We start from the raw sequence: 21,898 nt of genomic DNA, 5'->3' as shown, positions 1-21,898 counted from the left end.
GTCTTAATAAGGATTTCCAAATACAACATTAAATAAATGTTTCTTCAGTCACATAAAACACATCCTCATAAGTGTAAATATCCGAAGTCTAGTACAGCTGCTTCATCAGTGTCGGGCTAATCCTGGTGTTCAACATATCTTCATAGTAGCCACTACCCTGAGGGTAGTGTGGCTCATCATAGGGTGCTTTGAAGAACGTGCCATCGAATTCTTCAAAACCTGTAGAATAGTCTAACAATGCAAATGCACAGAAAGGAATGAGTTCAAATGAACTCAACAAGGCACTTAATCCATAGTATATAAACCATATGATACAAGTCATAACATGATGCTAATGATATAAGACAGATGATGCAAATATGATTCTAACTCTAAATATGCTAGTCTCTAAGGTAGACATGCTTTAAGTCATAGCACCATACTTCCTTGGGTAGGTCTCAAATCGCTTTTCCCTCAACCATCAGGTATCTTGGGTTCTCCGATGTGAATTGGGTCCTGCATCCATCTCGGACAATTACATGGCTAGGGTTTAGGTCATCACTTTCTCACATCACCATTGGTATAAGTATTGGCGCATGTCACAGTAAAGCCTAGCCCAATGCCAGTCATCTACTCAGTCATACCATGTTAGATCCAATTACGTCAATTCCTCGCCCCGAGCTATCCTTTCCGGTATCCTTCATGCTAGAGTCACGGATATTACTCACCAGACTCATCAACCCCATTGGTTATCCACAAATAGTAGACGGGAAGCTCTCACGTCCCCTCACGGATATGACTCACCGATCTTCGAGTGCCCATGAGCCCAAGTTTGACTGTTTGCAACCCTACCAACAATGGCCCCTTTCGGGTATCCGTAATATGATCTATGTCCTCTCACGGATTGGTTACCGGTCTTGAGCGCCCATCAAATCATACTACTACCACGGGTAGTTCGGTCTCCTTACCCTTCTGATTCGGGTCTGATATGACAAGGACATCCTAGCCATACACCTAGACAACTCCTATATATGTCATCCAATAATTCGGGAAAGCGTCGATGGACACCTTCGGAGAACATCCCATACTATTCCCTCCGATGTCCAAGGACAGAAATGTCAATAGGACATTCCTCAATCCCAAATTATACTTATCCAATCACATTCTCAATTCATCATATCACACATACATGATACATCATCATATTGAAAGTCATATCATAACATCACATAATTCAAGTATAATGTAAATAACAATAATTTAATAGACATGATATACAAGAGTAATTAAACATGTTATTACTGTTAAAAGACAACTAGAGTAGTCATATGATGTCTAAATAGAATTGATAAGCAAAGCATATCAAGTTGCCAATCATCATTGAATAAACACCTAGTCCATGTCATATGGGTATAACTATCCTTACCTTAATTGAATCGGGAATAATAGCAAATACCACTTAGAACAGTCCCCAACTTAGTGCTTGAACCCTAGACAACATATATGCAACATTAGAGAAGGAAACAATCAAATCGGAGATCAAACGGGGCAAAATGAGCAAATGTTGAGTTTCTGTTTTCCTTTGGTCGACTGACTGGTCAACTGACCAATCGACCAAGAGGATCAGTAACGGGCAGCATAGGGAAATTGGGCTCGAAACCGATCTTTTGGGTCTCAGATTGATCTGAAATGTGGAGGGAATGATCATAGCAATATAAGGACACTATACAATGAAAATTATCATGATCCAATGGTCCAATTAGGAATACCCAAATTGAAACCCTATGTTCTATATGCTAAACATCAAGAATTGAAATGGAATTTGTTGCAATGGCAAGGAATGATGGGGAATCAACTAAGGAAGTGATAAGAACTATACTAGAATCATAAACCAATAGTAAATCAGACCTAGCATGCATCTACACATCATTTTAGATCAATAAGACAAGTTGGAATGACAAGAATCATATAAATGCAATGTTGTTGATTGTATTGAATGCATAGCATAGCAAGAATGAAAAGAAATTAATGGAGATGAAAAGGGAAACACATGAGCAAGTGTTTCCAAGGTTGCAGCACTTCAGCCATAGTCTCAATAGTGAGAAATAGTGGAGGAAAGAGTAGAGAAATCATACCTTGAGGAAGTGAATGAAGAGGGAATGCAATGATTAAGACCAAGAATCTTCACCAACTTCAAGAGAGGGCTTTGGGAAGCTCACTCCTCGAGCTCTGGAGTGCCAATGATTAGGTTAGGCTTCTATTCACGAGTTCCCATAAAGTAGGGTTAAAATAATAGAGAATTTTATGATTTTCGGATTTATTAATCTGCTAGTCGACCAAGCCTGAACGGCAACTTTAGTCAGGGAAATGGAAGGCCAAATTGATCCAAATTGAGTTTGGTTTTCACCTACAAGTCAATCAACAAGTCTAGAATAGATAAATACCTTCGGAACAAGATCGGAAGTGCATTACGTACTTCAACTACGCTCCCCCCTTCTAAGTGCAGTTTCTCACTGAACACTGACAGTGTATCCAAGTAAGGGGCATCACTGTCAATATCCATAGGCTCTAAGTCATACACCGAATCTTCGACTATGAGGGCCCACAAGTGTCTTCTTCCACTACTCCGGGTCTTCGCACCTACAAACACCAATGGATCCCAGTCAGGGTCAGGGTTAGGAAAGGGCTGGATTTCACACTAAGACTATGAGATCAGAGACTAGGCCATTAAAATAGTGTAATACCTTCCTCATAATCAAAATAATTAGAAGAAATAGTAGAGAGTAGATCTAGAGAAAAACAGATTGATCCCTAACCTTGTAGAAGAAGAAACAATGGAGAAACTCCTATAGATGCTTGGGAATCTTCCTTGGTCTTAAGGAGGAGGATCTAGGGTTCTTTCCACGTTCTCCAGAGGCTTAGAGGTGAAGTGGTTCGAATTAGATCGAGGTTTGAATAACTAGGGCTCCCAAAACCTAAAATTCCCCAAAATAGACAATTCTGCCTTGAGGGATGCTTTGGTCGACAGTCTTGGTCAATGTTATCGACCAAGGAGGATTGACCAAAGGGTCCTCCCCTTGAGAGTTTCTAAATTTTGTATCTCAAAGTTAAAAACCAACCCTTGGGTCCTCAACCAACTTAAGGAAAGCTCAAATCTAACTTCATAGGTCCTTCCAAAGATGTCAACACTGTACTTAGGGTCCAACTTCCAAGTCAAATACCATTCAAGTCACTTCTTCATCCAAAAAAAAAAAGGGTCCCCTAGGTTAGGGTTAGGTGGGATTTCACACCTTTGTTTCTGAGGCCGGCTGTCACATCCACCCAGCCAGTACCCTACCTGGCATACCCAGTGTGTGATCTACAGCCCTAAAGATCAAGTATCGAGGTAATCAACCTCCCACATAGACAATAACATAATCATGAACATAAATAATCAATGTACAAAGTATAATCAAAATATCCAAATAAGGAAGGAATAAATCATATATCATCAGATTATGAAAGACAATCAAAATGTCTAAATTAATAAGTAAAGTGAGGTGGAATCTCAGTCCCCAAACAGCGGAAAGTAGTTCGAAAGTCAAAAGAATATTACAACTGGTTCTAAGACAAGAAGAAAGATATAACAACTAAGCCAGAGTCTATTCCACTTTATAGAGAACGTCTTCATAAACATAGACTTCATCAATGATGCTCAGACGCTCCCACTCCACAGTAGGGCTAATTCTGGTAACAAGTAAGACCACTCGAGGAATCTTCATGGTTGCCAACACCTTGCGTAAAGTACGCTTCTTCAGTTTGCGCTTCCTCATATTGACCTTCATAGTCATCAATACCTGTAGAGTAATCTAACAAAAGATATTGTACAAAAGGAGTGAGTTTTGAAAGAAACCCAGTAAGGCAATTAATCCATAATAACATAAATAGTAGGATTTCAAAACAATGTAAGATGCTATATGATATGAAACACATGATGCAATATGATTCTAACTCTATGTATACTGGTCTCTATTGGCAGACATGCTTTAAGTCATAGCACCGTACTTCTTTAGGAAGGTCTCATCACACAACGCCTTTTGGTAGTGGGTACGGCATCCCTCGGGATATTCCATGGCTGGGGGTTAAGTCACCGCTCTCTCACATAACCATTGGTCTAAGTACTGGTGCATGTCAGGGTCAAAGACTAGCCAAATGCAACTCTCCTACTTAGTTACATCAAGTCAAATCCAGACACGTCCATTCCTCGCCCCTGGCGATCCTTTCCGGCATCCTTCACACTAGAGTCCTAATAGTCCCTAACTATGGACTCATCAACCCTATTGGTTATCCACATAGTAAACGGAAAGTTCTCAGTCCCCTCACGGGTTGGTTACCGGTCTTGAGCGCCCGTGAGCCCAAGTCTATCCATATGCAACCCTACCAACAAATGGCCCCCACAATGTGATTCTTGTCCTCTCACGGGTTGGTTACCGGTCTTGAGCGCCCATGAATCCCCATTGCTACCACGGGTCATTCGGTCTCAATACCCCTCCGATTAGGGTCTGACATAATAGGACATCCTAGCCAAACACTACTAGACAGCCTAAATATATCATCCAACAGTTTAGGAAGGTGTCCAAAGGGCATCTCCGGAAACATCTCATAATATTCCCGTAGTTGTCCAAGGACAGAAGTGTCAAAAGGACACCTCCCCTTTCCAAACCATACTTAATCATTCACAAACATAAATCCATCATATCACATATATGGTAACTTCTTATATGGAAAGAAATCAATAACAACATCCAACTTGTATATAATTGATAAGTAAATCATACATGAATCAATTTAGCATAAACAAGTAATGCTACTGTAATCAAGGTAGTTGCATCAGTAGTATATCAATGTAAGAATCTAATTAAGGAAATAAATCAAAGATTCAAATATAGAAACTAGAACATGCAATCTATGTAATTAAGGAAATAACCATCCTTACCTTATATAACTCGCAAAGGATCTTTGGGAATCAAGTAAGACCTTGTCTAAATTTGGAAAGAAAGTCCTAAACAAGTATATATAGCATATTAGGAAAGATACCTAAAAGGAAGGAAATCAAATCATCCAAAACAAACCAAAAATGAGGTTATTGTCCTCATTGGTCAATTGATTGGTCTACTGCCTCAGTCGACCAATGAGTCGACCAACAGAAATAGTGGCCTACAAAATAAGAGATTTTTGAATATAAAACCGAATTTGGTGGTTCAAAAGGGTACCAAACAAGAGGAAAACTACAAGGATAGTATGCTAGTATATAGAGGACATCAAAACTCTAATCATATCAAGTCTCCAAGTTACAAATTAGGAAACAAAATGTTACCATAATTAGATCAATCATGGTTCTTGAAGAATTCATAACAAAATCATGGACAGGAAGCAATAGGATGATGGATTACTAATGTGATAAAGGATTCATGAAAAGCATGCATAGATCTTCTAGAAAAATAGATCTAAGACTAAAGAACATCAATCTAAATAAGGAAAGAGAATAGATACATGTTTTCCTTCAAAAGAGAGCGATGATCTTGATGAAGATCATCCACCGAGCTTTAGATCCTTAGGAAAAGAGAGGGAATGAGTAAGGTGATAGTTGAAACAGGGATGCAACATCATTTCTACTATCCTCAAACAGGAAAGGAAAGAAAAGTAATGAAGAATCAAAGACAAAACATAGAAGAGGATGATCACATACCTTTTTGTGAAAATGCACGAGATTTGACGAAGATCTGTCAAGAGAATCACCAAGGATGCAACGGAGATGACTTGCAAAGGGCTTTGGTTCGTTCCAAAGAGTTTGGAGGCAGAAAATACGAAGCAGACTCGAGATTAGACTTAAATAGAGCAAGCAAAGACCTAATCAGCAAATCAAATCCCATTGGTCAATTGATTGGTCGACTGGCCCAATCGACCAATAAGTCGACCAATCGGACAAGCAAGTTTAAAATAGGGAAATGAAGGCTCAGATCAAATCCAAACATAAAGGGGTTTTGCACACACACTAAGTGACTTACCTAGTAGGTAGAAATGCCTTCGAACCAAGTCAGAGGGTACTCTAAGTCCATCAACTAATTCCTTCTTTATCAGGGTGCAGTTTCCATAAATGGAACACTGTCATCAACACTCATGGATTCAAAGCCAAACACCAAGTCTTCCACTGGGATGGCCCATAGTTGACTTCTTGCTTTACTTTGGGTTGTCGGACCTACAAACAACAAGGTTTCCGAGTCAAGGTTAGGGCTGGGTTTCACACCGGCTGTTCCTTCTTTCGGGGCTCTATTATTTATGATATTTCTGCTTGCTTGTGGCATCGTTCAAGGAGTTATGCATACATTTTTGGCATATCCAGTAAGAGACGTTCGAGTAATCCTTTGTGTGTGAGCCCCTAATACAGAGTGTGAAAGGCTATCTTTTCATCTAGATTCTCAATTTGGATTGTTAGGTTATTGAACCTTTGAAGATCGTTCCTTATAGATTCCACCCGACCTTGTTTGATGGAGAATAAAGTATCCTTTCTTTTTTGCTCACCCCACTTTGAAAACATGATAAGAAAACTCAACCAAGATGGTCAAAATTCTTTATTGATCCATTTCCAAAGTCCCAAAAACCATTCTAATGTGGCTTCGATCAATGAATATGGGAAAATTATGCACATGGCAACTTCACTATGCCTGAAGGAAGACATCATTAACTTATAATGCATGATTTGATATCTTGGACATCTTGTTCCATCGAACATAGTGAAGGTCAAACACTTGAAATTCTTCGGCATCTAAGCTTCTGAAATAGCTCAAATGAAAGGATCTTCTTTCAGGACAGAATAGAGAGCATCTTTGCCTAAATTTTTTAATTTCTTTAGCTTTTCATCTAGGTCCTCAAATCGTTTATTGACGTAATCAGTGTGTTCGGCATGAACTCCTTTATTAACTTCTCCATGTTGGTCATCACCTACATGACAAATACTACTATGTCGATCCTCTAGCTCGTAACTGAGAGGAGGGTCTTTAGACACTGCCTCTCTCGGTGTTCGTTCCTTTTCTCCAACCCTCTCCTTCCCCTTGTTCGAGATTCTCATGATCAGTGATGTTGCATGGTCGGGCAACGATCCAGGAACTTCTTTCTACCTTTGTAAGTGGCCTTATCTGATTTCATCTGGGTTAATTAAATTAACCTATTGTCCTGCTCCTGGGGCAACTTGTTGGCGGATACTCATTCGAACTAGTTCGTTCAATCCCAAGAGTTGTTTCTGTAACTTGTTGAATTGACCCATAGTGACAAACTGATCGGCTGAAGGATCTGTTAGGGCTTCGTGTTCGGGAATCTTTTCGACTCCTTGTGACGTTTCCCCTTTATTGATCTCCCTTTCTCCACTTGATTCATTCCCAATCAATAAGCCTGATCTAGTATGCATGATGACTTTTTGATCTATTTCCCACAGACGATGTCGATTGTTGCTGCATAATCCTGCTCGTTCAATCACCTGAGTGTACCTTCAAGAATGAACTCAACCAGGGTGGTCGAGTTACACCTCCAACGATTAAGTTAGATGAATTCCTCTCAATGAGGAGAGGACTTGCAAGAATGCAAAAAACAATAAACAATTCAGTGATTACTCTCCTTGTCACACCCCACCTAGCTGGATCCGGTCATACTCGAATGCCCGTGGGGGTGATACACCGCAAGATCTAGGTTCAATGACAAATCCATACAAAACATGATATAGTATAATTAAATGGACAAGAATAAATCAAGTTTCTCATATAAAGTTATAAAAACTGAAATAATGGTTACAATCATCCATTACTTCAAAATAAAAGTATAACATCAAAGTTTTGAAAAGAAAAGAGAGTAGTTTTATTCGCAGCGAAAAAATAAACTAAACTAGTTCTCTAATGGAATCCAATCCAAAAGAACAGTCTTGATACTGGCATGAAGCTCCATGTGCGTCCACTTCTTCTTCGGTCACTCCTTCAAGAAGATATACTAGCAACGAATCCTCCATTTGGAAGAAGTCCTCATAATCTGCAGTATAATCTAATAGACAAAGACATATAAAAGGAATGAGTTCAAAAGAAATCAGTGAGGTCAACTCAACATCATATCACACATTCATTCACAAGATTCCACACCACACATATAACATGAATATCAATAATGTAATTAATGACAATGATATGATATGTGAATGATTATGCTCCTAACTCTATCATGAGGTCTCTTTGGTAGACACGCATTAAGTCACACACCAGTCTTCTTTGGGCGGTATCATCACTCTTCCTTCACGGCACTCAAGCACATCTGTTGGGTTCTCCGCGGTTGTTGTGTAAAGTCCTGTCAAGCTATGGTCGGGGATTAGGTCACCACTCTCTCACATCAATATTGGTATAAGATCTAGCACATGTAAAGGATAATCTTAGGCCCAATGCGAGATCATACGGTCTCGTACTACATATGGTCCGGATATTTCCTCAACGGGAGGCATCTGTTGGACCCCATTCAGTAACCCAGTGGTCATCCACATATAATGGACAGGATGATCTCCATGTCTTCTCACGAGTCATTTCATCGGTCTTGAGCGTCCTTGAGCCCTTATCTATTATATGCAACCCTACCTCTCTATGATGATAGTGGGCCTGCTTGACACACAGGACCCAGCCACTAACATCACGGGTTAACTGGCTTCAATACCCCTGCCGAAAGGGTAGTAGTACTCATGAGGTCACCTAACCAAACACTTCTAGACATGCCCTAAATATGTAAATCAGTAATCGGGAAAGAGCCAAGAACACCATAGGAATGCGTTCCATACCGCCTCCTCTAGTATCCTATGGCAGAAATGCCAAAAGGGCATTCCCCATTCCCCAATGTTACCTAGACAATCACATAAGATCACTAAGGCAATGGGTGAACCCACAACCCTAGTTTGCAACATGAAATAAAATGAGAAATTTAATTCAATATCTTCCATATATTTTCATAACAATAATTTAAGTAAAAGAAAAACTCAATCCATTCAATATCATTCATCTCACACATTCTCATATCACTATTCAAAGATATTGAAAGATAGAAGATATAATCACAAGATAACACTAAAGCAAATCAAGATATTAATAATACAAATTAATTAACATAATTAAACATGCAAGATAAGGTTAAGTATATTCCTCACCTTCCACTTGATTCTTTTCTCCAAAGATCAGTAATTCTTTCCCACAAATTAGTGAGTAAAGATATATTAACATATTCATGCAAAAGAAATAATTATCACAAATTAGAGCCAATTTGGGTTTCAAAGGATATCTTAAAATCTTCCCACGAAAACCCAAATCTAAAAACTAGGTTAAAAATGGTAGTTCTCAACCTCACTAGTGAATGGTCTCTAATTCGCCACCAATTTGAAGTCTATAATGAAGAAAAACTTTGGGAAAGTCTAATTGGCAACAAAAGGATCCTACGAGTACCTTCAATTTGATTAAATTTGACCCATTTCAAAAAGTCGTAAATTTGGCTCTCATAAATCACCCGTGGGTGACCTAGAGAGTCAAAATGTGTCAACCTTAGTATGGAATCTTACCATTATTCCCATACTCAAAGGAAACATTAATATAAGAAAAGATAAACATCTAGGGTACCTATCATTATTCCCTTTCATAGATCCCTCAAAAGAAGAGAAGAGAAATTACTCCCATAAACTAGGATGTGACATTAATACAAGAAGGGAAAGCATCCAAGATATCTAACAACCTTCCCTTTCAAGATCTCCATGAAAGAAGAGAAGATAAACTCTTGCCAACTATGATTACAGAGAAGCGTTAAAGAAAACTAACATTTCCTAGTGATTTTGCGAAGATTCGGATCATAAAAACCTTCGGAAGGATGGAAGTCACTCCTCTCTTTCGTTTCTCCTTTTCTCCAAAGCCTCCGCCTCTTTCTAGCCTCCAAAAATGCGTTTACGGATGAGATAAAACATAAATAGGGTTTAAAAATCCGAAATTCCAATTTTGCCCCTAAATAGAAAATGGGGTGGGGGTTGGTTCATCCAAACGGCCCAAACTTCTGGTCCATGGTTGGACCTCCAAATGAACTCCAATTTTGATGATTTTTGGCTCGTTGGAAAGGTCATTCGACGATCTTTGATTTGCTATCTTATTTGCATCAACAAGATTATCCATCGCCAATCTAAAAATGTTCCAAAATCACCCTTTTTACACCATCGGGATTAATCTTCTCTCTTCACCTAAACACTAGGAGAGTTTTTGAGTCATTACAAGGGTCATCCACCAAAATTGGTTCAATTTCCAATCCTTCGGGATCGAATTGAATGGCCCCCAGTTGTCGCCGAATCAAGGCCCAGGTTCTTGGTCTTAAAACCATGGGTTAAAGGGGTAGAAATCTGGGGGATTTCACACTCCTGAACCTACCTCCTCCTTCCTCTGTTCATCCTTTTATATATCCTTTTAGATCTCTTAGTCTTCGAGTTTATCTTGAACTCAAACCTTACTTAGATTCCGCTTTGGACTCTGTTAGTTGAGTTTATCTCAAATTGGGGAAGATCAATACAAACTCTTCCTTGATCAAGACTCTAACTTATTGGATAAATATCAAAAAGAGCTCTCCAATCTTGTTTGTAGACTGACCATAGTATGGTTGACGATTTGGTCCGACCATCCTGATCCGGTCCAACGTATAATTTCCTATCAGGTATTATTACTGGATTCCAAGAAAAGGATATTAGGTGCCAAAACATGTGATTGTGTGTTCTTGGGGTATGCGATAAATAGCACGGCATACCGATTCATGTTAATAAGATCTATGGATGATGTTGAACCAACTAGCATCATAGAATCAAGGGACGTTGAGTTTTTTGAAAGTATATTCCCCTTTAACTCTGCCTTACCTATAAGTAAGGAGAGCCAATTGACCAATGTGGAATTGGATCCAGTTCAAGAGAATATCAATCAAGAATTGGATAATAGTGATGGAAATCAACCGACAACGAGAAAATGACTTAAAAGACCCAAATGTAAGGATGATGAGTGGCTTGTTTACTTGGTAGATAAGGATCCTCTTAATTATAAAGAGGCTATCACATCACTAGATGCTATCTTTTGGAAGGAAGCAATCAAGAATGAGTTGATTCAATCTTGGCGAATAATACTTAGGAATTGGTGGATTTATCAATTGGCTCTAAAACTTTGGAGACCAAGTGGATATTTTGAAAGAAGTTAAAAAGTGATAGGTCACTTGATCGTTTCAAGGCTAGACTTGTCGTCAAGGGATTTAGGCAAAAATCAAACTTCGATTATTTTGACACATTTGCCCCCGTGTGAATAATTGCCTCAATAAGGGTTATGTTGGCAATAAAGTCAATACATAACTTGGTCATCCATCAAATGGATGTAAAAACTTCTTTTCTAAATGGTGATATAGAAGAGGAAATTTACATAAAACAACCAGAAGGTCGTATTGTAAAAGAAAAAGAGCAAAAAGTTTGCAAGCTTTGAAAATCCTTATATAGATTGAAGCAAGTGCCTTAGCAATGGCATGATAAATTAGACAAGGCCCTAATTCCAAGTGGTTTTATCGTCAACAACACCAAAAGGTGCTTATATAGCAAGTTTCATGGTGGTAAATGCGTATTTATTCTACTATATGTAGATGATATGTTGATAATGGGACGAGCTTGGCAATAGTGAATCAAACTAAGCATCTTTTGATGTCTAATTTTGACACAAAAGACTTAGGGGAAGCTGATATGATTTTTGGGATCAAGATCATCAAGCAAGAAAATAGTATTTCACTATCTCAAGCTTGTTATGTGGAAAACATACTTAGAAAATATGGCTACCATGATCTTTCAGCGGTGAAAACACCTATTGAGGTGGGATGTCATTTGAAAAGGAACTTGGATGCACTAATGAACCTGAAAAAGTATGCACAAATCATTGGTTTAGTTTCATATCTTATGAAATGTACACATCTGGATATTGCTCTTGCAGTAGGAAAGTTGAGTCAACATACTTAAAATCCAAGTAAAGAGCATTGAAGTGCAATTGATAGATTACTAAGGTACCTAAAAGATACTATAGACTATTGTTTGCACTATACAACAACTCTAGAAGGTATTGCAATGCTAATTGGATTTCAAATACAAACAAATCCTTAGCCACTAGTGGATATGTGTTTACACTAGTAGGTGGTGCAATCTCTTGGAAGTCCAAAAAGCAATCATGTGGAATAGGCTCTACCATGGAAGCTGAGTTCATAGCCTTAGAGAAGGCAGGAACAGAAGCCAAATGGCTTAGAAATTTAATGGCGGATATACCATTGTGGGAAAAAACGACGCCATCGGTGTCACTACATTGTGATAACCAAGTGGCTATTCACTTAGCCAAGAATAAGGTGTACAATGGTAAAATGAGGCATATAAACCTTAGACACAATCTTGTGCGACAGTACATAGATGAAGGAATGATAGCTATCGATTATGTGAAGTTAGAAAGGAATCAAGCTGATATGTTCACAAAGGCTATGTCTGTCAAAAACTTATGTATTGCATCTATAGGAATGGGGTTAATGCTTAATCCTTGGGTTATATAATGGATACTCTACCTATGTGAAGAGGCTAAATATCTGAATTAGGTTCAAGGAGTACAAAGGAAGTCATGAGAGGACCGGTTTAGTACTATTATTTATAATTATTCCATTATAGGGTGTAAATGAAGGTAATAGTACTACCACAAGGGTAAGGTTAAGTAAAGCTCTTAATTAGTTTAATCCCAAGGAATGTGGGGGTGTGTTAGTTGTGGTGCACATCAGAGACTAACCTAAGTGGATGTAGGGGGATTAGTCGCCGCCAATGAGAACTTATAAGCAAGTTCTCTAAACATTCATGAATCCAAGATAATGGACATGGCCGGCTCAAAAGTCCAATGTTTAATATAAAGGATAGCTTCAAAAGTCGACCTCTAGGACATGGATGATGGAACAAACAGCTACACTAAAGAGGAAAGGTTCAAGGAGTTTGACTCTACCCATACTTGTAGCACGACTCATTAGACCTAGTGTAGGTTTAAGTCCGGAATACACCTATAGCGATGTGTCCTTTAGTGTCTAATACAGTCACTACACATGTCCTTTTTTGCAATTTTGAAATTTGTGGGGGATTGTTAGTTTTTTTTATTAAAATCTATATTAAGTTTTAAAATAGTTTTTGCATTTCTTTTATTTAATTTTTTTTGTTAGTGTGTAGGACCCATGAGGTAAGGGTGGCAATGAGACACCCATGAGTAAAGGAAACCTTGGTTATGAGGCTCTTCATGATATTGATCATGGGTCTTAAAGGTCTTGATCATGGTGATGAGGTGGGCTTACTTGTAGGATGGAATTTACTCAAATTCTAACTATTGACCTTCAATTCTCATTTCAACTTCATGACCATTCATGGCCATTACCATTAGTGGGGTTAATGTTATTGAATGGATTAAATTCAATTCATTCAAAAGAGGTGAATATGAGAGTTAATTCTCCAAGTAGTAGGGAGGTTAGGTCAAAGTGGTTTATTCTCATTAGTGGATGAGGGACAAGCCCATTGATTCTCCATTAGTGGAGAATTGATTCTCCCCCTTGTGAGGAGGTGAGCCATTGTGGTTCAATGACCAAATTCATTGCCTTGAGAATCTCAAGGGGTGTAAGGTGTGGTTTGGGTCTATGTAAACCCAACCCCTTCTTTGCATGTGGTATGTAAAAGAGACACTCCTCATACTTGCATTATTTGTTACTTATTTTAAAAGTTTCTTCCTTTGAGTTTGTGTAAGTGTGTTGTGATCTAACTTTTGGCTCCTTGAAGGGACTAGAAGAACTACCTCATCTTCCAATTAGAGGTTGTTTTATCTTGGAGGGGGTGGTACAAAAAACCCTTGGTAGTAGGGTGCATCAATTACCTTAAAGACAACACTCAAGGTGTGACTCAATCTCATTCATTGGTGGTTCGTTCGATTGCAACATCAAACTCTCCAGATTGGCTAAGGATCTTCATCTTTCAATTGTATTGCGATTTCATTATTGTGTTTTGTAGAATTTGAAATACAATTACCCAACATTTTTTAAAAAGAAAAAGTTTAACCTAATTGGAGGCCATCTTTTTTTTTTTTCTTTTCGTTAAAAGCAAATATAGGGCATTATTAAAAAAAAAATAATCCACTGGTCGTAGTACATATAAAACCGTCACTAATTGTGAACTAAATTAGTGGTCGATTCACGAAAACCACCACTAATGTGAATTAAATTAGTGGCGATTCAGAAAAACCGCCACTAAATAGGCTTAGTTAATACCCCTACCTAGGGGTGTCAAATCCTAAATCGAATCGTTAAAACCGGACCGAACCGCCCCTTATAGGCTGATCCGAAGCTTAATGGGCTGTGTTTGGGCTGAACAACCTCAGCCCGCACTGGTTTGGGCTGGGCCAGGCCAACCTATGTATGGCCCTCTAGCCCGAACCGTTTGGCCTGAAACCAGCCCAAACCAACCCATTAAACCCGTTATAAATAAATAAAATAAATTTAATTTAAATGTAAAAGACAGGAAAACCCCCAAGTATCCATTTGTTTTTCTTAATTGTTTTGTTTTGGAATATGCAAACAACAAGCCTGTCAAAGCCTTCACCATTTGGAAGATGGGCTTAGTAAATATTTAGCAAGTGTATTATCATTTGAAAATATTTTAATGTTTTATTTTGATCCATTTTTACAAGTGTCAAGAAGGGGGAGGAGAATAAGCAGGGACAACCCATTAAATTCATCAAGATGCCAACTTTCTTTTGTATATTAGTTCTATAATTTTTACTTCTTTGTAGAATTCTTTTTTTTTTTTGTTTTGAATACCCAACACAAAAAACTTGAAGAGAACTTAATGCTTATATGTGTTCACATGCTCTTGATAAATTCCACACATCAATAAGGTACTCAAAGCATACCACTAGTAAACCCAAACCCAAACCCAAACCGTTAGTAAACCCAATTTTAAACCGTTAGCTCAAACCGTTAGTCAACTTGAACCCAAACCGCACCGGTTCAAAACCGGCCCGAAACCGCTATTTTCTTAATGGGCCGTGTTTAGGCTGAGTGTTTTCAAGCCTGAAATTGGCCCAACCCGAACCGTTGACACCCCTACCCCTACCCAACTATTGTAGTGGCAGTTGTTGAACCGCTTCGACATGCAAATACGATTAGTGGCGGCTTTTTTTGCCGGTGTTTATTCCTAGTATTACTATTACACGTTACACGCACAGCATCGAAAACCGCCACCATTAAATAGTTGCAGTGCATTTCGTGGCAGATTTGTGGTTGTTTTTTAAACTGCCACCATTTAATTGGTGGTGGTTTTTGGCACTATTAGTGGCGGATAAATACCGATTTTTTTGTAGTGTCAGCAGGCTTGGGGGCTCATGTTATGGGTAAACCATTAATTAATGGTTCGCACCAAGTCAACTAGCGGTTCAAATATAACACAAGGCTGAACTGTCAGGTGCATAAAAATCTAATCATAGCCGTCAATCTAAAGGCGCGCATCCGACGGTCCAAACAAGATTTTATCAATAAGGAAAATCGATAAATTGGGGGTAAGATAGAGAAAAAGGTACATCACTTCATTCTTTACAAAACTTGTAACTTCTCGCTCTGAGCTCTTTCAAATCTAGGATTCACCTGAACTCTAATTCATTCTCACTTAGCTCACCACTGATTTGATCGTCGAAGACAGATTGCCGATCAAAATGATCAGCACCATTTCTAATAGCATCTTCTAGTGAATTTACAGGTATAAGTAGATCCAATCAGTTCAAGCCAAGCCAAAAACCGCTTGATGTGATCCGTGATCTGTAATCTCCACAATTCTACACTAACAATATGCATTTGCACGCGAAGCTCTACTAATACCTTAAAACGTGGAATACGAAGAATTGGTATGGTTTTGGGGAATTCTTTTCGCGTTTTCAACTTTTGAAAAAGAAAGGAACACACAACACGAGGGTATGATTTGGATTTCGGAATGGTCCTTTTTTTCTTTTCAGCTTTTGGAATAGAATTTTTGAAAAAGGAAAGAAAACATTGATATGATTTGGATTTCGAAATGGTCTGTCTTTTTCCTTTTCAGCCTTGGAATAGAATCTTCCAAAAACAGACAAGAACACACAACACGAGGATATGATTTGGATTTCAGAATAGTCTTTCTTTTTTCTTTTCAGCTTTGGAATAGAATCTTTGAAAAAAAAGAACACACAACACGAAGAGAATATGCTTCGGATTCGGAATGTTCTTTCTTTTTTCTTTTCAGCTTTGGAATGGAATCCAAGAGTGCCCTTTTTAAAAGAAGTAGAATGAAAGAAGAAAGATAAAGGAGAAAAGGAAAGCTAGCGATGTCATGCGACTCTAAGTAAAGTGTTTCTTATTCAGGTTAGATGAGGTTCATCTGGTTTGAGTGGTTTTTTTATGGGGATTTTTGTTTAGTATTTTGCGTCCAACATGTGGATCTTTTAGAAATGTTTTTCTTTTTTAGGTTACAGGAGCACTTTATATAGGATGAGAATATTACATATATCATTAGCCGAGAGTTGAACCCACAACCTCATCCCTAAACAAAAATTCCTCAAAAGTTGATTATTACCAATTGAATAACTCTATGAAATTTTTTAAGGTCCAAAATTTGTGATCTTCAGTGCATTCTTGTACAGTCATTGGATCATGAAAAGAGAGGCGTGTCACAAATCTCTCCTCCCAAAATCAAGGATTGCATTTTAGTATGTGTTTAGGAAGTTGTTGGAATTTATTAATTTGATTAATAAATTAAATGCCCAAGGGCAATATTGGAAACTCACTATTAGGGCGGTTACAAAATAGGTTATATATTTTAGTAACCACCGCATTAGTGAGTAAGTAACGGAGTAATTCATTCGCACGAGCGAATCTCTCTAACAAAACCGGCTCCATCTCTCTCTCCCTCTCTCTTATAATCGCAGGTAGTTTAGATTTTCTTCTTTGCTATTATTTGATCTTCATTCCATTAATCCACGGCATTTGGGTTGTGGATATTATTCCCTTTCCACCCTTCGTGATTGTGGAATCTCGTTCCGGTAAATCTTTGGTGGTGGAACGAACGTGGATCTAGACTTCTACGCTGGCCCATATACTTCAAAGTAAGGAAAGCGAATTCGGTAAGGAATTTTTTCCCCATCAATTAATTGAATTGAATTACTTTTGATGTATTACCGACAGAAGTAAAGTAGAAAAAAAAAACAAAACATAAGCTTCTCTGTTGGTCTTTCAGTATATGTTTGGTAACGGATTTTCTAAGAACAATATTCTTTCTCAAATTTTTGTGGTCTTGCAATGGGCAATGTCATACTTGTCCAACCAGACTCCTTAATTGGATCCTAGTTTGATCTTTAACCTGCTCGCACTTGGTGGGTCCAGATAGCAAAACAGTGAGGTTTATTAAAATCCCCATAGATAATGCAACGAGTGACAATATTATCTAAAAAAGCATGGATAGAATTCTAGCTACACTGTCTAGAGTGATAACTACCTACGGAGCGATTCAAGTAGATAGCAATTGAATCATTAAAAATATCAACAGAAGCAAGGACCCACAACTTACATTCAGTCATTTGGAATTGTTGCTATTTACTCTTTTTTTTTTATTTTTTTTATTTTGGGTAATATGATATTTATTAGAAGAAAAAACCAATCAGAACACAAAAGCCAACGTAAATACAAGGGAGGTAACTGAGTATATAAAAAAGCCTCCTGGAATAAGGCACCCTCCTTAGCCAAGACATCAGCAGCCATATTGGCTTCTCTGTGAACGTGAGAGAAAGTAATGAATTGGAAAAGCAGAAGCATACCAAAAATATCTGAGAGGACAGGAAAAACTTTCTAGGGCGCCTTAGTAGCCAGTTTATTGAAGATAGCAATAAGAGTTTGGTTATCACTTTCCAGTTATATGTGGAATTGGATCTATCCACGTGATATACGGAAACTAATTGTTTTCAAGACCGTGGAGCTTGAGACTTTCATGAATATTTTTTTAACAGAGAAACATTCATAAGAGAGGGATGAGAACATGGGTCACACTCCATGAGCCAATACAAAGAATCGAATATATTACATAATAAAGTTGCCTAATTTTGTCGCGAAGCCAAAAACATGTTTTTCTCTTCTCAGTATTTAAGGGTTTGAACTCAGATGATGAAAACTACCATAGCATAACTACTGGTGAAGAGCAACCAACGAATTAAGAGAAATGAGTAAGTCTCTGATGATTTTGAATCCTTTCTTCTTCTTCTTCTTCATCTTCTTCTTCTTCTTCTTCATCCTCCTCTTATGGCCGGCGGTGGCAACATCAACGTTACCACTGACAAAGCCCAATTGCAATTCCACATGTGGTGATATCCAAGTTCCCTACCCGTTCGGCCTCAAAACTGATGAAGAGTACTGTTCCTACAACGAAAATTTTAGGCTATCCTGCGATGAAAGCGTCAACCCTCCAAAACTATACTTTGGAGCGTTAGGCGTTATCGGTCCTTCATACGAAGGGCAACTTACTATACTATCTCGTGTCGGTTCAAGCTGCGGGTTAACCGGGGGCGTGTTGATCTATTGGCATCAATACACCGTCTCTGAGACAGAGAACAAATTCATCACTTTGGGTTGTGATACCACCTCTAACATCAGCGCCTCCAATGGCCGGGAATTCCAGAGTGGGTGTACAATGTTTTGCACGAACAAGACTGATGTGATCAATGGTTCCTGCACCGGCATCGGGTGCTGTCAGACTTCAATTCCAAAGGGTTTTGCAAGCTTCGCTATATCTGTTACAAGTAATGTAAACCATAAGAGGGTCTTTGATTTCAGTCCCTGCAGCTACGCTTTCATCGTTAAATCTAGCTGGTTCAACTTCTCAAGCTCATATCTCTCCAACTTTACTACTCCATACCGTACACAAGATGGTTGGATAGCTGTCCCCGTCGTGTTAGACTGGGCAATAGAGACCAAGTCTTGTGGCGAAGCTGTTGAAAACAAGACTAGTTACGCCTGCAGGGCAGAAAACAGCATATGTGTCACCTCCAAGAATGACCGTGGCTACAGCTGCAATTGTACAAGTGGTTATAAAGGGAACCCGTACCTTCAAGACGGATGCCAAGGTAAATGATATGATATCCCTATCGACTTTACTGTGTTAATTTGTTACTGACCGATTTTATCTTTGTTTGTTGTTGAAGACATAGATGAATGCGATCTCCAATCCCATAACTGTAGCACAAGGGCTACATGCACGAATAGCATTGGAAACTACACTTGTCACTGTCCACTGGGCTATCATGGGGATGGCTGGAAAAGTGGAACTTCTTTATACGGTGTGATCAGAAAAGGAAGTGAGTGCCAAGACAATCTCATACCTGTTATTGCAGGTATTTTCTCTCTACCTTGAAACCACAACGATCCCCACCCTAAACACACACTAAAATGAGAACAAATGTATTTTTGTCCTTGCATCTATAGTGTCCTATTTAGTGGCGGTACATATAAAACTGCCACTAATTGTGTCCTATTTAGTGGTGGTACTTACAAAACTGCCACTAGTTGTGGTTGGATTTGGACCCCTTGGTTCCCCAGAAGAAAAAATAACAGAAAAACTCTAACTTGACTAGCTTAAGAACAAAGTACTCTTTTTAACCAACTCCAATCAATTTGGACATTAAGTGTTCCCAAAGGTAATCTGACCCTGCATGTTAGCCTAGAATTAGTTAAGTCGTTACAGATTAGGTCAGGGTAGAGCTTGGGGTTTGATAAACTATAGGTCTACAGCAATAAGTAAACCAAACATGATGAAAGCAAGCCCCCTAAGTGAAATTCTATGTTCTTAATGCGAAGTTCAAAGTCACTAAATTTTATCTTACCAAACTTAGTTGGGATTTTCTAGTATATGTTCTGTTGGGATTTTATAATTATTAATTTAATTATTTGCCCAAGGGCAATATTGGAAACTCACTATTAGGGCGGTTACAAAATAGGGTTATATATTTTGGTAACCACCGCATAATTGAGTGTGATTGCATTACGTAAGTTTTCTAGAAACGGCGGCTCCCATCTCTCTCTCTTTCTCCTAGAATCGCAGGCTTGGAGTTTATTCCTTTCCTCGCTTTAGATTTTTATTCCATTATTCCACGACATTTGGGTTGTGGAAATTATTCCCTTTTCTAGTGATTGTGGAGTTACCCCGGTGGAGCTTTTTCTGGTGGAACGAGAACGTGGATCCAGATTTACTTCCGCTGCATATACTTCATATTTTGGAAAGCGAATCCAGATAAAGATCTTTCCCTATCAATTATGGAATTGAAAATTAATGGAGTATAACCTACATTGGCATCAGAGCCTAAGGTTCCCACGGTTCTTTGTTCCTCCCCATTGTTTATTTTCATTGTACGGATCCAATGGGAGGATCAAGGGTTTATGGAAACCCATGGAGAATCCAAGGTTTAATAGGAAACACATGGGAAATTGATAGGGTTTTTAGAAACCCTTATGTTTTTGTTCGGATCCGAGTGGGAGGATCCTTGTGAATTTCCCTAATGAAGTTTTGCATGAATTGATAATCCATGATAATTATTTTTGTTTAATATTTATTGCTGGATTTTTTTCATGCGTTTTTGGATGATTTTTTGGGAGAAAAAAAACGTGTTTTACCCTTTTTTGAAAAAAAATTCGTTCAAGAAAAATTGTGAAAAATGCTGTTTTTTGGTCACTGTGGACCAGACGGTCATCTTTCTATTGGTTTGACAAACCATAGTGACCCATACAGATTTTCCGTTTGGGAGATGGTCGTTCGTTTGGACGAGACGGACGACCGTCTGACCAGACGGACGGCCGTCTGACCAGACGGTCTTCCGTCTATTGGTCTGACAAACCACAGTGACCCATACAGATTTTCCGTCTCGGAGATGGTCGTTCGTCTGGACTAGACGGTCGACCGTCTGGTTGCAGAAAGCCAGACGTATTCCCAGACGGAGAGCCATCTCAGAATCCGTCTGAGAATTTGTCCAGTTTTGAATGTGTTTCTATTTACTGGACATCAATCGCTCGACAATCTATGTGACGTTTGAGCATTGAGGGCCTAATGGGGCCTAGTGGGAGCTAATGAGATAGAAGTGTTCTGTGTGAACCACCTCATAGCATTAACATGATTGCATGTTTTATTTTATTAAAATTATTTTTAATTATGGGTCTATTAATCATGTTCTTGCACAGAATGAAACTAGTATATAAGTCTATGTGGGTTTGCATGAGAATTTGATTGAATGTTTGTTAGCATCTCTTTTGGTTTAAATGCTTATCCCATAGGTTGACTATGCTAGTGTGATTTGTTGTTGCTTGTGTTGTGTTTTATGCTAGAATAGTTGAACTCATCCTTGTATGTAATATCTCTAGAATAAATGGCTGCTACCAAGAGCATTGTTGCTGACTTCGCGAAAGGAGATAAATTGAATGAGAGGAATTATGACCTCTGGCACCGAAAGGTGCAGTATCTCCTAGAAGAGCAGAACATGCTGGAAACCATAAATTAGACCATGTTCCCAACTGAGGAAGGTACCACTGCACGGTATCGCAGGCACCTTGAGCTTTACAATGCCTAGAAGAGGAAAGACTGGGTAGCTAGGATTAGTATCCTAAGCTCCATAGGGGATGACCTGATGCTTCGGTTTGAGAAGCATAGGACTGCAAAGTCTTTGTGGGAGGCTGTGAAGTTCCAGTAATGGAGCGACTTCCACCACAAGAGGCCGCCAGATCGGACTCACCTTTGACGGTTATAAAATACGCCAGGGTCACA

The 21,898-nt window shown here is 38.7% G+C and overlaps 1 protein-coding gene across 1 annotated transcript in view; it reads left to right on the top strand.

The window, feature by feature from the left end:
• The first annotated feature begins 18,194 nt into the window (after window positions 1-18,194).
• The window catches only part of LOC149012981 (wall-associated receptor kinase 2-like), a 37,163-nt gene continuing 33,459 nt past the window's right edge, over window positions 18,195-21,898 (top strand). The window contains exons 1-2 of the mRNA XM_089159888.1: window positions 18,195-19,214; window positions 19,293-19,481. Coding sequence (XP_089016014.1) covers window positions 18,314-19,214; window positions 19,293-19,481 — 1,090 coding nt within the window. The 5' untranslated portion in view covers window positions 18,195-18,313. The remainder of the gene's footprint in view (window positions 19,215-19,292; window positions 19,482-21,898) is intronic.

Source organism: Hakea prostrata, chromosome 6 (assembly GCF_041222555.1).
Source record: "Hakea prostrata isolate BN-2017 chromosome 6, UWA_Hpros_2, whole genome shotgun sequence".
Classification (NCBI taxonomy): domain Eukaryota; kingdom Viridiplantae; phylum Streptophyta; class Magnoliopsida; order Proteales; family Proteaceae; genus Hakea; species Hakea prostrata.
Note: the sequence above shows the minus strand (reverse complement) of the source record. Positions and strands in the feature narration are given on the sequence as shown.